General features: G+C 44.3%; 1 protein-coding gene across 10 annotated transcripts in view; it reads right to left on the bottom strand.

The window, feature by feature from the left end:
* Positions 1 to 22,411, bottom strand: part of pcbp4 (poly(rC) binding protein 4) — a 202,743-nt gene that overhangs the window by 56,839 nt on the left and 123,493 nt on the right. For all 10 annotated transcript variants that reach the window (XM_082533457.1, XM_082533455.1, XM_082533463.1 and 7 more), the window contains one exon: positions 9,382 to 9,498. In XM_082533457.1, the coding sequence (XP_082389583.1) occupies positions 9,382 to 9,498 (117 nt within the window). The remainder of the gene's footprint in view (positions 1 to 9,381; positions 9,499 to 22,411) is intronic.

The raw sequence follows: 22,411 nt of genomic DNA, 5'->3' as shown, positions 1-22,411 counted from the left end.
ATGATTTGTTTCATCCAGCGTCCGATGAATGCGCTTCGTCCGCGTTTGCTTCATCTTTCCAGAAGCTCTCATGTGTGCGTTTGAAGACTTCCCAGAAATATTTTAATCTTTCTGCCAATCACAGTGAAGCAGTGCACCTCTAGGCTCTGTGCTTTCTGTATATATCTGGTATATTGTTATTATAATGGTTGCACTTGGCAGGCTTTACACAGTCTGACCGGCCTGATGTGGATGTGAGTGTAAGCTCCTGATTTCCAGTCCTCTGCTCAGACTTCAGTTGTGAAATCAAAATATTATCACATTAAAAAAGTTAAAGCGCATCTGGGTGGTGCCTCAGGTCTCCTTTAAATAAATGAAAGTAAAACATATAGAGCTCGTGTGGGGTGAAAATCTTGACAGTTTGCACTCCAGAACCAGACCATATCTGTTAGAATAACACAAGTCATCTCCATCTGTGAAGCCTGCATGTAGCACATGCACCGATAACGCTGCCTGGTACAACTATGACTACAATCGATGCTGCACTCTTTAGCTCCTCTCTTGCATCAGATGCAGCTGAGGTTTTTGGAACAGGTCCAGTAATATCACTGACTTGTTGCTATGACTTGTTATTCCATCTTACCCAGAGTTATTGTATTTCCATATTCACCCAGCCTTATAGTGAATTCATCGGCCCCGGGGTCTCCACTCTGCTCTTACACTTCTGCAGCTGCTTCTGACAAAATCTGATGATGTTCTTTCAGGTGGAAATTAAGAAGCAGCCCGGGGCGACTCTGGCAGGCTTATTCGGAAATAGCCGAATTCTGTCAAGGCAGCAGACCATGTGTCGTCTAAAACACCGCACTGTGCAAAACTCTTGAGCCAGACGCAGACAATTCAGTTGAAATCAAACAGAAGCTGCAAAAAACCGTGTAGATCAGTAAAGGAGCGAGTAAATCTGACAGCTCAGGTGCGAGGCCAGGATTTATCCAGATAGAGCAGCGTTCATTACAAACAAGTCTGTCCTGTAAGTGTGGAGTCCACCCGTCACAGACGACCACCAAACTTTCTTTACTGTCAGATCCTGACCGATCCACTGTGGAAATGTGCTAATGGTTTTTTTCCCTGCATGCAAAGCTGCAGGTATTTATTCAAGAAAAGGAAAGTTTGTGACTCACAGCCACCTGTGGACAACAAACAAAAGGTTTCTGCAAACGCCTGAATTACATCCAGGGACGGGAAATGTTCTTTTCTACCTGAGCACACAAAACACTTTATACAGCTTACCTCATTCATACTATTTCAATGTATTTATTTACTTATTATTTTTTCATACAAGCACTTTTTCTATGCTTTTTTTTTAATCTAAGACTCACGCACATTTATACCCCGATGGATGCATCAGAGAGCAACTTGGGGTCAGCATCTTGCTTTAGGATATGTGGCGTGCACTCTTAGGAGATGACCTGATCTGCCTCCTGAACCAGACCGTGTGGCGGTGGCAGATTTCTGTGCTGTTTCGCTCCGTTTTCTTTGATGGCCCGAACATATCTGAGCAGTTCTTACTACACCTGCTCGCCCCTCGGCAGCCGATGCCCGCTGCCCTCTTTGGTGAAGTCAGACTCTGATTATCTCTGGGCACAGTTGGTGGCTTCCCACAGTTGGAGGCGGCGACTCTGTTGTGTTTTGTACAGTTGGTAGGTGAGCTGCCATCTTTGTCTTTTATTAATGAGAAGAAGCAGTGTTCAGGAAACACGTTCAAATATTTTATTTTTCACAAGACTAAATACTTTTAACAGGTTAGAAAAGCTTTTACATCAGCTCATGACAACATTATGTTTGTTCTAATGTCAGGAAGTAATTATCTGTCATTTGTATTGAATCTGACTCTTTGAATGAAAGTCCAGGACAGTCTCAGGAGTGTTTCCCGCTCACCCATCCAGCCCTGAACTTCACAACTCTTCCACCTCCTAAACTGCTGTTAGAAAGGCTTCACTCATTCACTCACTTTTTAATTGCATCTCCTCTTTTCAGCAGCTCTTCCCAACTTTCTCCCCCTTTTCTCATTACATACTATCTCTGCGTATGGCAGCTTAAATCCTCCTTTTCTCTCTGTATTGCTCCTCCATCCTTTACCAAATCTCCCTCCGTCCCCTCGTTCTGTATGACTCTCCCTCTCCGACTTTAATTAACTCAGGTAATAAATAGCAGTCCAAATCACCTGGTCCTAATACGATTGGTTCAATCAATTAAGGCCGAGCTGCACTCGGAGCCTCGTTGCATGTGAAATGTAAATAACAGAGCGCCGTCTTGTCTGGGCTGCCCATCAGATGAACGTGGTCTGAATGAAATCACTCCAATCCCTCCTCTGCAGGAACACATATTTATTTATATCATCAAAAATCTCTTACAGAAGCCTTCGCTGCCTCTTCTCCTCCTTCTGTGCGCGCTCTCGCATGCAGAGCTGGTAATTGACAGCCAGCTCTGCATGCAGAAAGTGGTTCATGAAGCAGAAATGGGGTAAGGCACCAACGGTTTTGATCCCGGTTGGTTATTTTGGACACATGTTCCTTAAACCAGGAGGTTTTTCTTTGGAGATGAAGTTTGTTGTTCTTCCTGTTTGTCCTGATGCTCAGTGTAAAGGAGATGGTTTTTTAAATCCCTCCCTGATGTGTTTCATGAAGCTGAATTTCTGCGCTACATTTTTAGCCACATTTTAAAACAAATTGCAGTAGAAGGTTTCACATCCATAAACAAGTTCTAATAGTTCTCTCTGGATTATATTTGTCCTCCATCCTCAACTCTTCCATCTGTCCATCATCACAGACGTTCTTGTCATGGTCCTGGATCTTGGACTGAGGGTTTTTGAGTTTGGGGACTTGTTAAAGTAAACTCTTGACTGATGCTTATATTGTTAACTCCTTGGATTTTCCTTCATATTTTTCCTTAACAATGAGCCTTTAGTTCCAAGTTCGGTTTCTCTGTGTTCGTTGTTGTGTGACTCTCTATCTGCCTCTGGTTTGGATGTTCTGGACTTTATCCTCACAGGAGCCAGGACCCCTCAGTGCCTTGCTTATGGGTTCTGGCTCCTGTGACTCTTGTCAGAATGATACAACCAGCAATGGACCCAGCGCTCAGTAAGACTTTTGAATGGCGGTGGATGGCTCTCTCCTTTTTAAAGAGGACCGTTGAACTGAAGCCATGGCTCACCCCTGAGCGTGAGCCCATCTTCAGGCAAACTCGCCTGCCCATATGTGGCACGTTGTGGTCCTGGGGTCCCATGGCTCCTGGGCACCACATCCTCAGGTAAGTTTGGAGCCATTCGACTGCTGCAATGCATACTATATCCTCCAAATCATCACCCACTCCTAAGAGGAAGCACGGTCCCTGTAGATGCTGTTAATCACCGCCTCTGCAGTCACGTTTGATGGAGACATCAATGTTCGCCACCCTAGCCAGCTGCACATCAGTTCTCCTTGGCTGACACCTTCATTCCTGTCTTTAGGATGAAGGTCGCAGAGACCCAGCCTGTCTCTCCACCCAGGGATGACTCAGGCCACCAGGGGCCTCACCAGGGACTTGGGGGATACCGCCTGCTCCTTTAGAGGTGCTTCTCCCTGAACCTGAGCTAATTACAGGTCAGCTTCCCTGCACTTCACAACCCTGAGCCACCAGATCCTGTTCTTTGTGAACTAGCACCGCCAAATCCAAGCCCAGGAGCCCCGTGCAGCCTAAACATATTGCTTGGGATGGGCCCCATCTGGACCATCTGCCATCGACGAAGCTTCCCGAGGGGTCCCATGTCCTTCACTATCGGTGACCGCTTGCGAGGCCTCCGTCTCCACTGTTGCCTTTCCCCCTCTTAGGCTACCAGGTAGGCTCTGCCTCCTTGGCCACTGGTCCTCTACCTCCTCCACTATCCCATCTGGTCACCAGAGGCATCTTGCCTTCATCACCTTGTTTTCCAGTTCCATCTCCATTCCTGGGCAGCGTTTCCTGCTCCAGCCCCTTTCTCAGTACCATCTCTCAGCTCTGCCCCACCCCCTTCCCTGCTCTATGGACTCTCCTCCTCATTGGTTTTAATTTTCTATTTGTTTTTTACTTTTTAAAATCCTCTCTGCTCTTCTTTCTAATGCTGTGTTAATTTATCCGCACGTCTATAACGTTCATTTCTCTTTTCAGCATTTTTTAGCAATGGCATCTCACATTTAATATCCCAGTTTAACTACACACACGTCCATCAGCCATTCTAATTTTCTTTTACGTTCACATTCCTTTAATTTCTCTCTGTTCTGTGTTAGCAGAGGTGCACAGACATCTGCCTGAGGTGGTTCAACGCAATCTTGTGATATCAGGCTGCACGGCTGTGAAATACAGACCATCTTTCAGTATTGATTGATTGATTGGTAATTTATTTCAACATGTGAACAATATACAAGTACATTTAGAAAAGAAATGAGAGAAAAAAATATACTATACAAATTACATACAAAAAAACATTCTGATTAATTTACATGTTGAAAGGGAGTGGGAAGAAGTATACACTTATTTAATCCCACCCCTGTCCCATAAATTATCAGTGAATATTTAGTCAGCTTCCTTACTGATATAATTTGTAATAAAAATAGTGAACAGATTTCTGATATACTATATACTATAATATCACATCATGAATTTTTTGTTTGTTTGTTTTTAAATAGAGACATTCACTTAATTTAAATATTTTCCTTTTCTTTATAGATCGAGAAGATCATATTTTTATAACTCTTTTTGAACAGTTTTATGTTTGGACATTGCTTTAATTCCATATTCAGTTTGTTCCATAGTTTCACTCCATGAACAGAAACACAAAAGCCTTTTCTTGTAGTACGTACCTTCATTGTTTTGAAGTTACAAAAACCCCTTAAATTATAACTTCCTTCTTTCAAAAAAAACATACTCTGAATATTACCTGGCAGTTCTTTATTTTTTGCTTTGAATAGAATTTGTGCTGTTTGGAATTTCACTATATCGTCAATTTTCAATATTTCAGACTGCAAAAATAGTGAGTTTGTATGTTCCCTATAACCTGCATTGTGGATGATTCGAATTGCTTTCTTTTGAAGAGTAAAAAGTGAATGTAATGTGGTTTTATAGTTATTGCCCCAGACCTCTGCACAATAGCTTAAGTATGGTGAAACCAGTGAACAGTAGAGAATATGAAGTGATGTTCTGTCGAATACCTGTTTTGCCTTGTTTAGTACTGCAATGCTTCGTGATACTTTGGAATGAATATATCTTACGTGAGCTCTCCAGTTAAGTTTTTCATCTATTATTACCCCCAGAAATTTATTTTCACTGACTCTTTCAATATCAACACCATTTATTTGAATCTTTGCATTTGTATTTAAACGACTATTTCCAAATAACATCAGTTTAGATTTATTCAAATTTAATGATAATTTGTTTTTATCAAGCCAGAACTTCACTTTACTTATTTCATTAGTCATATCCTCCAATAAATTCTGCAGATCATCACCAGAGCAAAAAATGTTTGTATCGTCAGCAAAGAGAACCATTTTTAATACTTTGGACACTTTACAGATGTCGTTAATGTACAAGTTGAAGAATTTTGGACCCAAAACTGACCCTTGGGGTACACCACAAGCAATGTCCACACATAAGGAGCAACCACCATTTATGAAACGGTTACACAACGAGCCCACTGAACCAAATGCTGTTTGTGTGTACACATGGGCAAGAAATCAACATTTTTCTGTCAGTTTTTTGTCTATAAACATCTCAGCGCATTAGTATCATGGGATATATCATATAATGTTGTAAGGGAACAGGAACAAAGCACTGGCACCCTGCAGCTTTGATCTGCTTTCTGGAAAAAACAAACCTTAAGTGCATTTTGGGTAAACTTTCAAGAGTCGGATCACTGAGGCAGCTGCTCAGAACAAATGATAGCATATGGTCTCATTACACCTACCGTTTGATACCAGGCTCATCTTCCTGCTGTGTGAAAACATATTTTTGAATTGAAGGAACTCTTCCCAAAGATCCAGAAATAACTAAGACATCCTCTATCCTGAGGTCAGGCCTAACCACTTCCTGCCTGCTCAGGCCTGGGTGATGAAGCCTGGTTTTTGGTCTCAGTTTGAAGCCCAGCCCTCCAGCATCATATTGTCCCTACGGCAGAGATGCTGCACGCCATGGGAAACACTCATCCCCTCAGAATGATGCTGGAGGCAGCGGGATGCCGTGTTAGGTAACAACCGTCCCAGACACACACCTGAACCTGTGCAGGTCCTAAGACTAAGGCTGTGCATGATCTCCCCGATTACAGCCTTTATTTAATCCCTCGGTGACACTTTCTTATATTCTCTGCTTTCCAGCTTCATTAATTCTTCATAGGACCCCCTCCTCCCTCATCTCTTTATCTCTTCCAATTCTTTTTTAAACCCTCTCTGCCCTCTCTCTCTCACTCCTTCCTCATTTCACAGCTTTTTAAAATCCCTTCAGCGACCCGTCCACCACACTCTAAATCACCGTCCACTCTCTGCCCCGATCCTCCCCCCCATCCCATCTTGTTATCTTCCATTAGGATTGCTAAGATTTAAATACCATCTGCCTGGATTTAATTTCTCAGCTTGCGTCATGTCTGTCAGACATTTCATTTCTCTGCAGCCAAAACCACTCTGCCGTGAACCGGCACGCGTGCAGCCAAACTCATTTCCTTCGTCTTACACTGTATGCGTGTGTTTAATGGGAAACATTTCTACATTTGTGGCTGAAATATTTTCCCCTGAATTCAGTGCTTTGGTCTCCACTTGTTCTGTGTTTGATTGCACAGCGAGAGCTTGTAACCAATAACCCGACAGCCGGGCGCGGCTTGTTTGTCAGAGTTCGCTCCACATCTACATCAACAAGACGTTTTGCTTTTCTCCTGATGTCATCCACACCTTTGAAAATGCAGAGTAATTACAGACACTTCACTGATTCGGCCGCTTGGCTTAAACAAAATCTGAACACAGCACGACATTTAGCCTGGAGTGTTCCTGTTTCCACTACTTTAAACTCTGATCTTCAGTTAAGAAAAGATTTGATCTTGTGGCTGATTAAAGATGATTGTTCTTAAAATCAGCCAAACCCTGTTTTTAATGCCTTTTACAATTAGTTGTTTTTTTTGCCTTCAGGTTGTTTGACCAATGATTAGTCATAAATTATCCATCCATCCATCCATCCATTCGCTTCCGCTTATCCTTTTCAGGGTCGCGGGGGGCGCTGGAGCCTATCCCAGCTGTCATAGGGCGAAAGGCGGGGTACACCCTGGACAGGTCGCCAGTCTGTCGCAGGGCCAACACACAGGGACAGACAACCATTCACACATTCACACCTAGCAGCAATTTGGATTATCCAATTAACCTATCCCCAGAAGCTGCATGTCTTTGGACGGTGGGAGGAAGCCGGAGTACCCGGAGGGAACCCACGCAAACACGGGGAGAACATGCAAACTCCACACAGAAAGACCCCGGCCTGATGGTGGAATTGAACTCAGGACCTTCTTGCTGTGAGGCAACAGTGCTAACCACCGTGCCACCGTGCTGCCTTAGTCATAAATTATGTCCTTAATAATGTTCAAACCCACAGAAATCAGACTGACAAACAACAGAAAATACATTTTATGCTGCAGAGTAATAGTTTGAGACCCATCACCACTTCACCTGCATCCTGTGGGGTTTAACAAACTGACCGGGAAGCCTGGCTCTGTGATTGGACATCACTGTTATCCATCATGGATAATGCTATCACCCTCTATAATGCAATACCGCTGTCAGACAGAGAGGCATCTGGCAGATATCTTCCTCGTCTGCAGGGCCTCTACCTCACAATACGAAGCACCTTCAATCAGCTGTTGCTGCGATTTGACGCTGTCTGAATAAAACGGAACGTTTTTATTCTTCATTTTTTTGATGTGTATGAACAGCTGTTTCTGCCATCTGACTATATGCAGTGATAAAGACCCAAAAACAGCACGATCAAATAACATACGTGTCTGCGCCAGTTCTTCCTCGTTGATAATCATCATCATCTCATTTAAAGGCCAAAATATTTGTGGATTACATTTTGCAGGCCTCAACTAAAGAAGGTAAATACACAGATGTTTAAAAATGTAATATATGTTTTATGTTTCCTGACTTCACCCACAGAAACATCTTTTATTCTGTTTAATGTGTCGCTGCCGTCACCTCCCTCGGCTGCTGTAACACAGCTAACAGGTCATGTTACAGTTAAATAAAACAGAGAATTTCAACACAAGGTTACCTTACCTTTCTTTTCTGTGTAACCTATTAGCAGTGGTGCTAAAGACGACTCACAGCACAGTACTTCACACCAACATCAAACTACGTCTTTTGCTGCTGGACTGATTGACTGAACCCAGCAGTGGCAGAAATTACATATTATGTTAATACCCGGACATTCATAAATGAGCTTTAAAAGCTCTTTTTGTAAAATCAAATAGACTCATGTAGGATTGGCCTCCCTCGGGGCGGGGAAATGAAGGCGGGGTGGAATGAATGACCTTCATGGACTCTTCTGTTAAAATATCCGACTTTAAAGCCTGGAACAACAAATAATCCTCCATGGATAGTTACTCCTTTATGATAACTCTGAAAGGTGCCAGGTGTGTCACGTGTGCTATGGAGTCACCTTGCTAACAAGCCAGCAAATGTTAGCATGTTAGCACGCCGCCTTTCCATCCAAATACGGTCTTCTAACCCCCAAAACATATCAAGGCGGGAAAATGAGTGGGTGGCATCACAGCTGATACGCCCGATGCTGCACAGTCCGGTTTCACAGCAGCAGCTCTGTCCTTTCAGCTGATATTGCTTTAACACAATATAACGATGCCTTTGAGATGACATCATAGCTGAAGGCTTTAAACTCTTTTTACACTTTAAAAGCACAAGAAACTCACAGGAAAGACTGACCTAAATAAGCCTCTTGCTTTTTTATGTTTGGTGCACAGAGACAGGAGGATGCTGCCATGGCAACGTCTGCCTAACTTAGAACCAACAGTACATCAATAAATGTGAATGTTTCATTTGGTGACGATTAGCAGCAAAGTTTAAATGACAAGATAAGAACTTAAAGTTTGTCAAAGACAAATGGAGCAAACCCGGTAACCATGTCAGAAAACACGTAACTAACTACTGTGTGTGTGTGTGTGTGTGTGTGTGTGTGCATATGGGCTTGTACCAGTGTCTGTGAGGTCAGACAATCCCATTAGACATATCGTATAATAAATGGCTCCCTGCCAGGGAGCAGCCCCAGTGTAGAGGAAGTAAAGGTTACACACTTCAGTCAGAGCTGTGTGTGTGTGTGTGTGTGTGTGTGTGTGTGTCCAGTATCTACCTCCTCCAGTTTGAACGTGATCATGGTGAAGGCCCTGAACACACAGTCTGTCGGCCCTGTGATGGTGATGATCCTCTCTGGACAGGAACCCTCTGAGATGTTGATCCTTGCGCTGCTCTGTAGGTCCAGACAGAGGTGGAGGGGGAAGGGAGGGGGGAGGGAGGGAGGGATTGTGGGAAAATGTATTTTTGGGGGTGGGTGTGAGGAGGGGCCAAAAAGAAGGGGAAAGGGGAGGTAAGGAGTGGGAGAAAGGGAATGAGAGGATGATGGGAGGGAGGAGAATTTAGGAAAAACATTGGGAATGAGGGGAGGCAATTGGGCAGCAGAGAGGAGGTGAGTCGTGATGGGGGAGGAGAGGGAGATGGAGGTTAATGGAAAGAGGGTGGGGCAAAACAGAGGAGAGAGAAAACACATTAGTGGGGGGAAGGGACATGTGGGCCAAGACAGAGAAGAGGAGGAGAACCATTTTCGCCACTGCTCCTCGTTCCCTACGGGAGATTCACCTGTGATGCAGGAGAAGAGAGGGATTACAAGAAGGCTGGAAGAGGGAGGACAGGGGGAGGAGCGAGGGGAGGAGGAGGGGAGGCAAGCACATGAGAAGACCAGCGTACAGTAAATTGAAGATTTCTAGGAAAGGGTGGGTAGGAGGAGGAGCAGAGGAGGAAATGAAAAGGGGTGAAGGAGAAGAGGGAGATTTAGATGATTTGATGAGGAAGAGGTGGGAGGAAGGTGAGATTCAAGCCCAGGAAATGGAGAGGAGAGAGTGTGGGTAGAGATTTATTAAAGGTAGAAGAGGAAGGGCAGGAGGTGGAAGAGGAGGACAGGAAAGTGAGGGACAGGATCAAAAGGAGAAGAGAGAGACAAGGCGGTGCAAATATTTGAGGAGAAATAAGAAGAGAAGTTGAAGATATAGAGAAGGTGCAGTAATAACCGTACGGGGGTGGATGGCGAGGGCAGGTGTCAGGAGGAAATTGGAGTGTGAGTTGGGGGAGTATAGATAAACAGAGACGATTAGAATCAGAGCCCGGTGCTGGGTTTGTGGGGGAAGAGGAATCAACGCCCTGAAACCAGAGTAAATTTTTAATGTTCTTCAGAATTAGAAAACTTCCTCTGTGCTCTTAGCTTAGGTCAATATAAAGATCGACGACATGAAAATCTTCACATCTCCATCGCTTCCACCTCAAACTCTTTTCTTGACCCAGCTTCAACAGTTCTTTCCCATATCTTCATGCTGCAGCTCTGTAGTTACAGCTCTGTTCTTCATCTGGACCAACTCCTATTCTGTTCTTCATCCTCTTCATAGCTGACCTCACTTCCTCCTCACTAATCCTCTGCACTTCCTGATTCACTAACTGTTCCCCATCCGTCCATCTTTCTCTTCGCCCGTCTCCATCTCCACTCTGCTGCACATCCTTTCCAGCGCGATTTCTCTGCCAATCAGTACAAATCATTTCCTCTGTTCTTTACATGTCACTAAAAGCCTTTTCCCGTGCCACTCTCTTTGCTGTACGCCCAGCCTCCCATTAACTCTTTAGATTGCACCTTCTGCATAAGCTCACCTGTCTGCACCTTGTTTTTGTCAGCCTTTGTTCCTCCCTCTTCTTGAATCACGTGTTATCAACTGTTAGCAGCAGGAATAAATGACAACCTGGAGAATCAGGGATGTGAAACTAAATGTTCATCAGTCTGTACATACACTGACCTCATTATCCACCATTAGAACAGGATACTGAAAAGGTGCCCTTTAATTAAAACACTCAAATATTTTTACATTTGAATTGAATTCTTTAATTTGTGTAAATAATGTTGTTCTTTTCTTCTGAATCCCATCTGATTACCTACACTTTAAATCAACTTACAAAAATATGCAGGTAAGAGTCTGGACTGTGTGTGTGTGTGTGTGTGAGTGTGTGTGTGTGTGTGTGTGAGTGTGTGAGAGAGAGAGAGAGAGAGAGAGAGAGAGAGAGAGGGGAGAGAGAGAGGGAGAGAGAGAGAGAGAGACAGCGTGTATTCATATCTTTGTGGGGACCCAAAATTGAAAGTTGAAGGTATTTTTGAGACTCAAAATGTGGTTTTAGTGTCAGGGTTACAGTTGGGTTATGGTTAGGGTCACTCAGCCAATGAAATGTCCCCACAAGATATGAATACCTGACTAAGAGAGAGAGAGAGAGAGAGAGAGGAGAGAGAGAGAGAGAGAGAGAGTCTTTCCCACATGTGACTCGTGTCTGTATCCGGGTCAGGATCCTGCCCTCACAGCTCTTCCTGCGTCATGCTGGAGCTGAAAGTGAAAGAGTGCATGTAGCACAGTGCTAACGATGACCTACATCCTTTCATCCGGCCTTTATTCACATTTCGACCATCACGTTTCTATTTTAATCTATTCTGGCCGACCGTTTCTCACTGTTACTTTTTTAATTAACTTTCTTCTTCACGTTCACGTCCACTTGATTCTTTAATTAAGTTGTCATTTCTTTTCTGTCAGATTAGTTAGGCGATTCTTTCCATCGAACCGCACCCACTGGGAACACTGGGCCCTCACTGGTCCTCACTGCTGTAAAGAACGTACGTGTAATGAACACACAACATTCACATAAACGTGTTTCAGTGTCGTGCGGTCATGAAACTAAATCAAATGTGCGCTAAACTAAATCCCTTTTTTTCACCATCCACCAAGAAATCGAGCTGTGGGGGTTATCCTCACAGAGAGGAAGTGCAGGAATCAGCTGTTCCACTCACAGCTGATCTCTCCATCACTGAACACACAGACAGACGCAGACAGACTGACGGACGCTCAGCTGTGTGTGTTTGATGTCAGCTCGCCACGAACCATCTCAGCGTACATCAGCTGTGCAACATTTTTTTCTGCATGTTTCGCAAGAAAAACACCTGCCACGTGTTGGGACTGTGCCGAGTGCATCTACAGCATGTCGACGCATGTGCAGCCACTATATCTTATATAATACTATACATGACTGACCTATTATTAGTTCTTAAAGAGCTTCCATGTGTGACGTGCAAACCAGTCCAAGCAGCAGCCTGACAGTGTACGAGAGCCCTGCGTGCAGGTACACCCCGAGCATGGAACAATGACAGCCAGTAGCTTCACAGATCTTTTAGTTTAAGCTTAAATACCTGAAACGTCAGTAATCTCAGCACTAACGCTAAGTTTAAAGTTGTTGGGCGTATCCCAAATGTTAGTGTGCAAACAGAAACATTATATTTGTCTGAACTGATCTATGTGCCGAAGCTGCGTTCAGGTCATAGCAGAGTTTTAAAAATGACTGTAAATGTTTAGTAGTGTGGGCTAACGGAGCAGTGAGGAGAGATCACTTCTCTCCTTCCACAGTCATGACTGAGCTGCACCTGGCTGGACAAACACCCGTCTGAGGTCACCTGCTCACGTTTTCTGCACATATGAGGAGAGAAATAAACCACGAGTCTGGCTCAACAAAGATTCTAAAGATTTTCAGGAGTTTCCAGAGGAGTCGTGTCACAGCAGCCCCTGATTTGCATAAAGTAGCTCAGGGCTCGACTTTATGCAAACAAGGATCGAGGGCCTCGACTCATCATCCACAACACAACACGTTGATATCAGAATGCTCTGAATGACTGAATACGTACACGATGAAAGAGTCTGTGGACACAAAAGTCACAGATACAAGTACGTTCTGGAACTCGTGGCGCTGCAAAGCCCCAAAGTGCCATCAAAAATAAACTATTAAAGTACATTAACTACATATATATCTCCATATATATAGATATACACACACACACATATTTAAAAAACACTAAGAAGGAGCCTCTGAAAGTCAAACTGATTCCAGTTCAGCCGATCGCCCAGGCCATCTTCTCCTGCACTGAGCTAAAAAAGCTCACTCTGAGGGAGCTGCTCCTTCGTGCTGCTCGTCTCGCTCCTCACCTGACACAGCTGCCTTCAGACTTTGGAGACTGAAGACTGAAAACTAAAGCAGACGTAGTTCAGCTCCAGCTATCAGCAGCAGCAACAATAATTCACACAAAACCGAAGCTGAGATTCGCCCTCTGACATTCAGGTACTGAAAGTACAGCCCACCCTCATGGCGGAGCACAGGACAGTAACGAGCAGTCGATCCATTTGTCACAATGACACTGAAACTGAGTCTTACTAGAAAGAGTGTTTCGTGTCTGCAGCACTGCGGTTTAACAAATATACTTTGTTTACTGTGGTCTGAACCAGGTGAAACTCGGAGCTTTTTCCTGTGGTTTGGTTTCTTTTCATACAGATAAAAATCCAAGTGAACTCCACAGCAAAAGTAAATCCAGGAAGAATTTGCTGTGTGGGAAAACTGGGAATTGTTAGGCTCATTTCGCGGCTAGCTGCTAGCCCGTACAGACCTTTGCACATCTGTAGTACCTTCTCTCATAACCACAAAGCATTTGTGGCTGCGGGACGTTTTTCAGCTCAAACTTGTAACGTACACCTGGTAGTTGGTTGGTTTGGGGGTCAGTCCGCACCATTAACGAACCACTCCGGACTTTGATTGGAACTGTACGTCCTCCACCTGCTGCTCAGGTCCACACTCGAGTGCGATTTGTTCATATCTGCACACGTGAGCCGTGCCGGGGGGGAAACAGGCCAGACTTCAATTTAAACGCACTAAACAGCGCAGGTGTGAAAACGCCATTAGACTCTTAAGAGGAGACCTATCACCACGGTAACCATGAAAACTTTGAAACAAGTGGCAACTGTATGGGCTCAAAATGTGGTCATAAATATTTTGTACTTGTAAAAAAGATTTGTGTGTGGACTTAGCCAAAAAAACCCTGCAAGTTACAACTACGAATTTTGACCCCATTTTTCTTCCTTTCATCTGATTGGTCAATGTCATGTCAATCACAAATGTAACAATCCAATCAGAGAACAGATGGGTTTGGCTGTCGAGGGGCGCTTTTTTTGAACTGCAGGTCCTTGAAGGGAATAAATGGCCTTTTACATGCCAACCCAGCGTTTTCCTTCATCACCACGAAGGAAAACAGTCTGTGGTCGTCCGAGTTTGGTGATTTTTGTGTCACAGGTCTACATGTTTAATACAGGGACTTCCACAGCCTTTTCAACAGCGCTGCGGACCGCGGGGTGGGGGCGGGCAGTGTTTTGGAAATGACAGTCTTCATTACAAAGCTTTCTTCGTTATGAATTAGCATACATGTTTTTATTGAACATTTGAAGAACCAGCAAAAAAAAACTAACTCTTGTAGAGGACATAAAGTCAGAGATAGAAAAGACAAGGAGCAGGTGCATCTAGTACAGGTAGAGCTGCTGCAAAAACCCACAGAGCCCAGCAGCCAGCAACAAATTCTGGATCCTTTGCTTTTAGTTAGCAGTTAGCATTAGCAGCACATCCTGCGTCCGATGTGAAAGCACTGTGACTCACAGCAATGGTCCTGGGTCAGCCCTGACTTTGTGTTAAACTAATCCTAAAGTAATAATGTTATTTCTAACCACTGATATAGCACAACTTTATCCTTTCAACAGCTGCTGAAAGTTAGGGGACCTAGCTGCTATCGGATATTTATATAGCGATCCTCCAGCTTCAAACTGTATCACCCTTCAAGGACCTGCAGTTCAAAAAAGCGCCCCTCTGACAGCCAAACCTATCTGTCCTCTGATTGGATTGTTACATTTGTGATTGACATGACATTGACCAATCAGATGAAAGGAAGAAAAATAGGGTCAAAATCCGTACTTGTAACTTGCAGGGTTTTTTTCTAAGTCCACACACAAATCTTTTTTACAAGTACAAAATATTTATGACCACATTTTGAGCCCATACAACTGTTCTAACCGACCAGTGTTGTGTTACTGTAACAAATATATAAACGTCATCGGTGGCACAGCGGTTAGAGCTGTCACCTCACATCCACAGGCCCAGTGGGCTCTGTGTGGAGCTGGGTACGACCTCCCACAGCCTGTTAGGTTAATTATTGATTCTACACCGAAGAGGACCACAGGCATGTTTGTCTGTGTTAGTCCTGCGATGGACTGTTCTCCTGTCCAGGCTCGACCCGCCTCTCCTCCTTACAAACAGCTGGCCAGCTGTTTGTTGTTTTCTCAGGACCTTTGGATCAGACCTGCTTTGTACAGGAGCATCAGAGGTTCAACGTTGCAGTAAAACAGTCACTTTACTGCATTCAGACAATCTCTCCACGGCGGCCCCAGTTGGCACAGTCTGTGTGAAGATCGTGGAAGAAATGAAGCTCAGACTTGTCTACTCATCGATTCTGACAGCAGCAATCTTCAGTAACGAGTGAGAAGCAGCAGCACAAGACTGACGGCTGCCGTCTCTCTGTGAACGTGCACGTGTCAGAAACACGAGGCTCTTCCACGCCGGCGTCTTCCACACCACAGTCCCTTTCTGTAGTTGCTTTACTGTCTTGCACTGATTTGCATGACGCGATTTGCATGAACTGAGAAAAGAAGTTTCACATCAAGCCGCCCTCCGCGGCGCCCGCGTCTGTGATGAAGTGCCGTTTGCTGCGGCTCACGTGCTGCTGCTTTGGGTGAAAGTGTGCGAGTGCGCATTTCATTTAGTGTGTTGTTTATCAGTTAGATCCCCCCCCCCGTATCCTCAGCAGACTGCAGGCTCCTCTCATTGTTATGAAAATAGAACAAATATTCTCTGGGTGCGAGTGTGTGCTTCTGCGAGTGTGTGCTTCTGTGAGTGTGTGCTTCTGCGAGTGTGTGCTTCTGTGAGTGTGTGCTTCTGTGAGTGTGTGCTTCTGTGAGTGTGTGCTTCTGCGAGTGTGTGCTTCTGCGAGTGTGTGCTTCTGCGAGTGTGTGCTTCTGCGAGTGTGTGCTTCTGTGAGTGTGTGCTTCTGTGAGTGTGTGCTTCTGTGAGTGTGTGCTTCTGCGAGTGTGTGCTTCTGCGAGTGTGTGCTTCTGCGAGTGTGTGCTTCTGTGAGTGTGTGCTTCTGCGAGTGTGTGCTTCTGTGAGTGTGCACATGCACAGCTATTGGTAATAAAGCAATGATGGAATAATTCTCTCCCACTCTCACACCGTTTATTATCTCAATAAAAATACATTAGCTGCCGTCTCCCTCTCCTCAGTCTGTTTGTCTCTCACCCACCTCCATCCTTCTATCCTTTGCTTTTTATCCTCCAACTACAAGCAGCCCCTTCTCCCCCTCCTCCAAGATTGCCCCCTTATCATTCATCCCTCCACCCGTTATCCCCTCTTTCATCCATCTCCCTTTCTTTTATCCTTTCATCTAATCAGCATCGGGAATTTATCGATACCTCCTCCCCTCCATCTGCCTCACGGAGTTGCAGTCCTCTCCATCCATCACATCGGTATCCTCCTGCTTAACCCCGATCCTATCAGTTACCCTCTCTAACCTCCCTTTGGCCTCTTTATCTTTTCCTTCATCCCTTTGTTCCCTCTCTCTATCAAAACGTAGCTGAGCTGTTTGGAGGACCTGAGTTTCCCTGAGTGAGACATTATGACTGTTACCGCTCAAGCTTACAGCTAATCGCAGCTGCAGCTCCACGTTTAAGGCAGGATGTTGGCATTTCTCATCTTCACCAGAATCCAAATAAAATCAACAGCCATTAGCATCACCGGCGTACCTGCCCAGTCTATTAGCCACATGCTACATTGGTGTATTTTGGCACCACAGGTTTCCTGTTAGAAGATTTTTCATTTTGGTGCAACCCTAAACTGTGCATGAACTACCAATGACCTCACTGATATTAGAGTTTAAACCCAACTCTTTATGTCGAGGAAAGAAAAGCATCTTTCTTAATCACAATATTTCCCAGTGTGTGTTCGTTAGGCTGATTATTTTTTGTCCCCTGACAAATTAGTAGAACTAAAAGTCCTGATAGCTCAGGGTTAGGGTTTAATATAACAGTGTTACAAATGCCCTGGTCATAAAGTGAAACGAGCACACTTTACACCACAAACCAAACAAATTACCACAGTGAAAGCTGCTTCTTCTTCATTCTCTCACAGACCCTCTTTTGGTTTATCTTCATCTCTAACCTTCATCAGAACAGCTGATCCCGTCACAGGAACCAGGAGAGGTGAACGCATGTTCCTTAAATCTTTACACCAGCTTCCTCTGAATGTAAGAACTGAAAAACCGATGAGCTGCTGCTGGTGTATAACTCAAACAGACTCGTAGGTCGTCAGGAAGTGGTCAGCTGGTGGTACCGTGAGTCTGATCCAAACACAGCGATGATACTCTGAAAGGTCCGATTAACTGATTGGTTTATTTTTTGATATGGGGTTTACAAAACTGTAAGATAAAAAATCAACTGAAATGAAAAGAGATGCTACGAGATATGATGGAAAAGTTCCTGTTTGTTTTTTTTCTAGTGCTTTCCCGCATCTCAGAGACGAGGAGGAATACGAGTCGACTCGTAAACTGACAACTTTGCGTTCATGTTCAGGTCACAGGGGGCTGGTGGAGGGGTTGAAAGAGCAGAAGCGCTGACATATCCGAGGGGGATGAGGGGAATTCTGCAGCACAAAGGTGTGCATGAACCTCAAACTTATTAAATGAATGCAACCTCAGACCTCTCTGTGCACGTGCCTGCTTCACAACAGAACTAACATATACGAGCACATTCAAGGAGATAAAAATAAAATATTATACTGGCAGAAACAGAAGAAAGCATGCAGCGGTGTTTCTGGACTCATCTCCACTGAAGCTAAATCACACACACCTTTGAACGTGCACGTTCTCCCACTAGTGGGAATCTGGGCTGTCATTATTTTCCAGATCTTTCTATTTTTATTTTTTCACCCTTCCACCCATCTTCCTCACCCCTCTCCATCTCCTCCTCCTCACCCCTCATTCCTCCCCCTCCAGTCATAATAAGTGCAGCAGTGCGCCGTCTTGCTGTTGCAGCGTGGGACGGCTGTCTTCATTACTCTTCATTTGGAGCAGAGGAAGGATGGACAGCCATGTCATTCAACTGGATTAGTCTGCTCTGTTCTGCTTTATCAGGGAGGCATGCTCGCAGCATGTGAGCATCTGTGTGTGATAAAGGACAGGCTGTGTGTACTCGCGCGTTTGCATGCATGTCTAGGTATGTGTATGTTTGTGTGTGAAGCCATGATGAAGAGCAGCAGCCTGACATTAATGCTTTCACTGACATGATGAAAAGGGACTTCTTGCATGCAGAGTCGTCTCCGTCTGTGCCAGAAACCTCTTCACAAACACGCGATGTGTAAAAATGTAGCCTTGATACACTAGATTTCATACAGACTTCATCAGCACAAATGTACGACGGGCTGAGTGTGTTTGTGATCTGTCAGTTTGCATATACAGTGACTGAGAGTGAGGCAGCCGGTCAGGCAGTGAAAAAGAGTAATGAGAGGAAAACAGAGCTTGAATCCAGCCTAACTCTGTGTGGTTTGTCCTTGAGAGGCAAATATGGATGTAAATATTCATGCTTTCTCTTCCTTGCTCTGAGTTCCACCTTCAGACAGAAATGCTCCAGAACAACAATCAGATTTCTTTTCTCCTCATCTGCATCACTTTTCTGTCTTTTGTCCTTCAATCCTTCTGCAAAAGGTCAAATTAGGGGTCATCAAGTTTTATTTTGAATTTGAACTTTCATTTGTTGCTTAAATGCTGTTTTATTTTCACTTTGAGTACTTTTATTTTGAAAGGTTTCTCTAGGGCAGGGCTCTCCATGTTACTGCTGTTACACCTTTAACAGGTGATGCATGTTGGCAGTCCTGAACCTCTGTATTGTCATTAGTAATGATTCATTGATGGTGCATTTCTATCTAGTCTTTATTCATCTTTGCACATGTATGAATAGAATGAATCTAACATGCAGGTCTTTGGAAAAAAGACGATTTGAATCCCAAACCTTCTAACCGCTGCACCATCGTGTCAACAGTATACTAAATATATACAGACATACTGGACCTGGTCTTTTCCATTAAGTTAACAGAGTGAAGGAGCTGTGTTTCTGTCGATGAGCAGTGCGATGCATTGATCTTCTTATAGTGTGCCCACGTTTGGATCCAGTTTCTACAAAGTGTTTTGTAACGACACGCACTGGCCCCTTTAGAGACTCCCGACTCTCTTCAGTCTGAGCGAGGCTCTGTTTGCTCTCCTCCTTTTCCTCTGATGCCACGTTTCCCACAAGAATCGTTAGTCAGCATTGTTCTGCCAGAAACTCCAGGCACAGCCACATTTCAGCCATATTTGGCTGCAGGTTGTTTCAGCCAAACAAGCGGCTGATCAGTCAGTCAAACTCACATTAGTGTTGTCTGAGCACTGCTCGAGCGAGTGTGACCTTTGTACAGAGTTAACATGGTAAATGCCACTAATGCGCTTCAGGCTGCTGCGTGTTGTATTTCTAATCTGCTCTCTGGTTTTTGCATCATGCTGCATCTAAAAAAGAAAATATATCTGTAATTGATTACAAAGCCGAGTACCCATTCTGGGGCATGTTGAGCATCAGCACCATGGACAGAGCACCTCCTGCAGCATGATTTCATCACTTTTTCCTGCTCTTACTCATTATTAGACCAAACACTGCCCAAATGCCTTGTGTTTGCCTCATTCATCCTTTTCCTCAGAATGAAGCCTATAATTGTTCTATATATATCTCTAAAGGAACAGCTGTTAGTTTCTTTATCTCACAGAAATATCATGATGTAATTCAAGATTTCGTCAAGAATGTAGCTGTTATATTAGGGATGATGACAGATTAAACAAAAACCATTCGTCCATCCATCCATGTCCAGGATGCACAGAGTTAGAACTGCCCAGCCCTCCCACTTCCTGCCCACCTACTTTAGCTCCTCTGGGAGGCGCTCTCCAAAACAGCCAGGATGCTGACTGCACTCCAGCACAAACACAAGAAGCAAAGGCGCGAGTGCTCGGGTTATATGCAAGTATTAAATATTATCATATGCATAGCCTGTTTTGCATAAAAGAATTTTCATCATCTCTTTTTCGCCTAAATTCACATTTTATTTTTGTGACATTTCACAAGTTAACTTAAAATTCCCCCGACACATAAATGAAAACTCTGCCCCCCCTCCTGCTCCCTCCCCCGTTTCTCGCCGGAGTCTTGATTCATGTGCAGTCATCTTCAAACCATTTCTCCTAACACACACTTTTCTAAAATCATTTCTCCCTCCAGAACAGATTTGTGGGTTAATATTTTACATTTTTCCAGACAAGCAGGGGACTGACTGAGTTCATGTAGACTCATTAAACTCCAGAAACATATTGTCGAAAAACACCGCAAGGTGTTGTGTGACCTAATTTGAAGCTCATTCTGTAGTTAAAGAGAACCTCAGTGTGATCATTTCTCACATAGTTCAGTCTGCGAGCTGCTGCTGATGAACCGACAGAGAAGCTTTTATTTTGCAGGGACTCGGGAGAGCTGTTCAACATGACGGTGAGGATTCAGGGACATAAAAACTCATCCTTGTTTCTCCAGTGTAATATATGACACACACACACACACACACACACACACACACACACACACACACACACACACACGTGTATTTATATCCTTGTGGGGACATCTAATTGACATAATGCTTTCCCTAGCCCCTTACCCCAAACCTAACCATAACCTGAAACCACATTTATAGGTAAACTTCCATCTTTGGTCCCCACAAAGCTATGAATACACGCTCACACAGGTACTTCTCTCCGAGTCTTGTTTGCTCACGGATCATCTTCACAGCATCTCTCCTAGGAGGATCTTGGCATCTTTGTTCACTTATGCTCCTCCCCTTTGTGAGTGTGGACGCTTCATCTCTTTGCTCTTGAATGCTTTGCTTCTTATATTGATTTTTATGCTGATTTTTATGCTGATTTTTTCCCTTTTTTCCGTGTGAGCTTACCTGCGATAACTTCTGGACACTTGTAGATCATTAGGACTAGAGTGTTCTTAACAGAAACAGCAACATTTTATGGTTACCTTATCCTCAGCGCTCCGTGTGTCTGTGGCCTAGACACAGCTGAAGCCTGATTACAGCGTCTGGGCACCGAGCAGCCTCAATAGCCTGGAAAGGTGCTAACCGCTAGGCTAACTAGCAACAAGATGCCTTCCCTCTCCACAGATGACTACCACAGCCTCCTGCAGAAGATTGCAGTACTGGAGACAAAAATTCATCGCTTAGAAGTAAACGTGGAGGTAAATGGACTGTGTGGAAATGAAACAACCTTGCCTTTGATTCAAAACAATGGCGATGAGCAAGCTAGTACACAGCTAAGGAGCACAGATAACATGACCAAGAAAGTAGACTCTGTGCATTATTATAAATCCTCAAGTGATAATCCCCCCTTAGACTGTCTTGGTGCAAAACCAAGACATAAATCATGTCTCCTGGAAGGGGGAGGACGTATCACGGGCAGGGCACAGCGAGCTGAAATCTCTGAAACCGACTGGCCTTCACTTCCTACGAGACAGAGAAGCTCTTCTACCCCTGTATACGGGAGGAAACAGGACTGGACAACCATGAATAGGAAGGTTAACAACAAACCTCCAAAACAACTGAATGTGAAACTGCAGAACAGATTTGCTCCACTATCAAAGGACCCTGGATCTATATCGGACAACCATCCATCTAAAAGCAGCGAAATAAGGTCTGAAAATCTGTTGAAAAGTGAAAGGCCACAGGGAAAGCTAAAGGCTAGGCCTGAAACTCTGATTGTGGGTGACTCTGCTGTAAAGGATGTACAAAGGATGTGCGGTAAGAACACTAAAGTCCTCTGCTTTCCTAACGATATGGTCAACAACCTGAAGGAGAGAATTCTTCAAATTGCAGATGAATATCCAACTGTGACAAACATTGTTCTGCATACAGGGTCAAACGATGTGTCCAAACAACAGTCGGAGGTTCTGAAACGGGACTTTACTGGATTATTAAATACTGTAAACTCTCTGAATGCAGCTGTATTCATCAGTGGACCTGTACCGCCGGTCAGAGGAGGAGACGAGAGATTCAGCAGGTTGTTTACACTGAATAAATGGCTTATATCAGCATGTGCTGACCACTCAGTG

This window comes from Aulonocara stuartgranti (assembly GCF_965226115.1).
Source record: "Aulonocara stuartgranti genome assembly, chromosome: 5".
Lineage (NCBI taxonomy): Eukaryota > Metazoa > Chordata > Actinopteri > Cichliformes > Cichlidae > Aulonocara > Aulonocara stuartgranti.
Note: the sequence above shows the minus strand (reverse complement) of the source record. Positions and strands in the feature narration are given on the sequence as shown.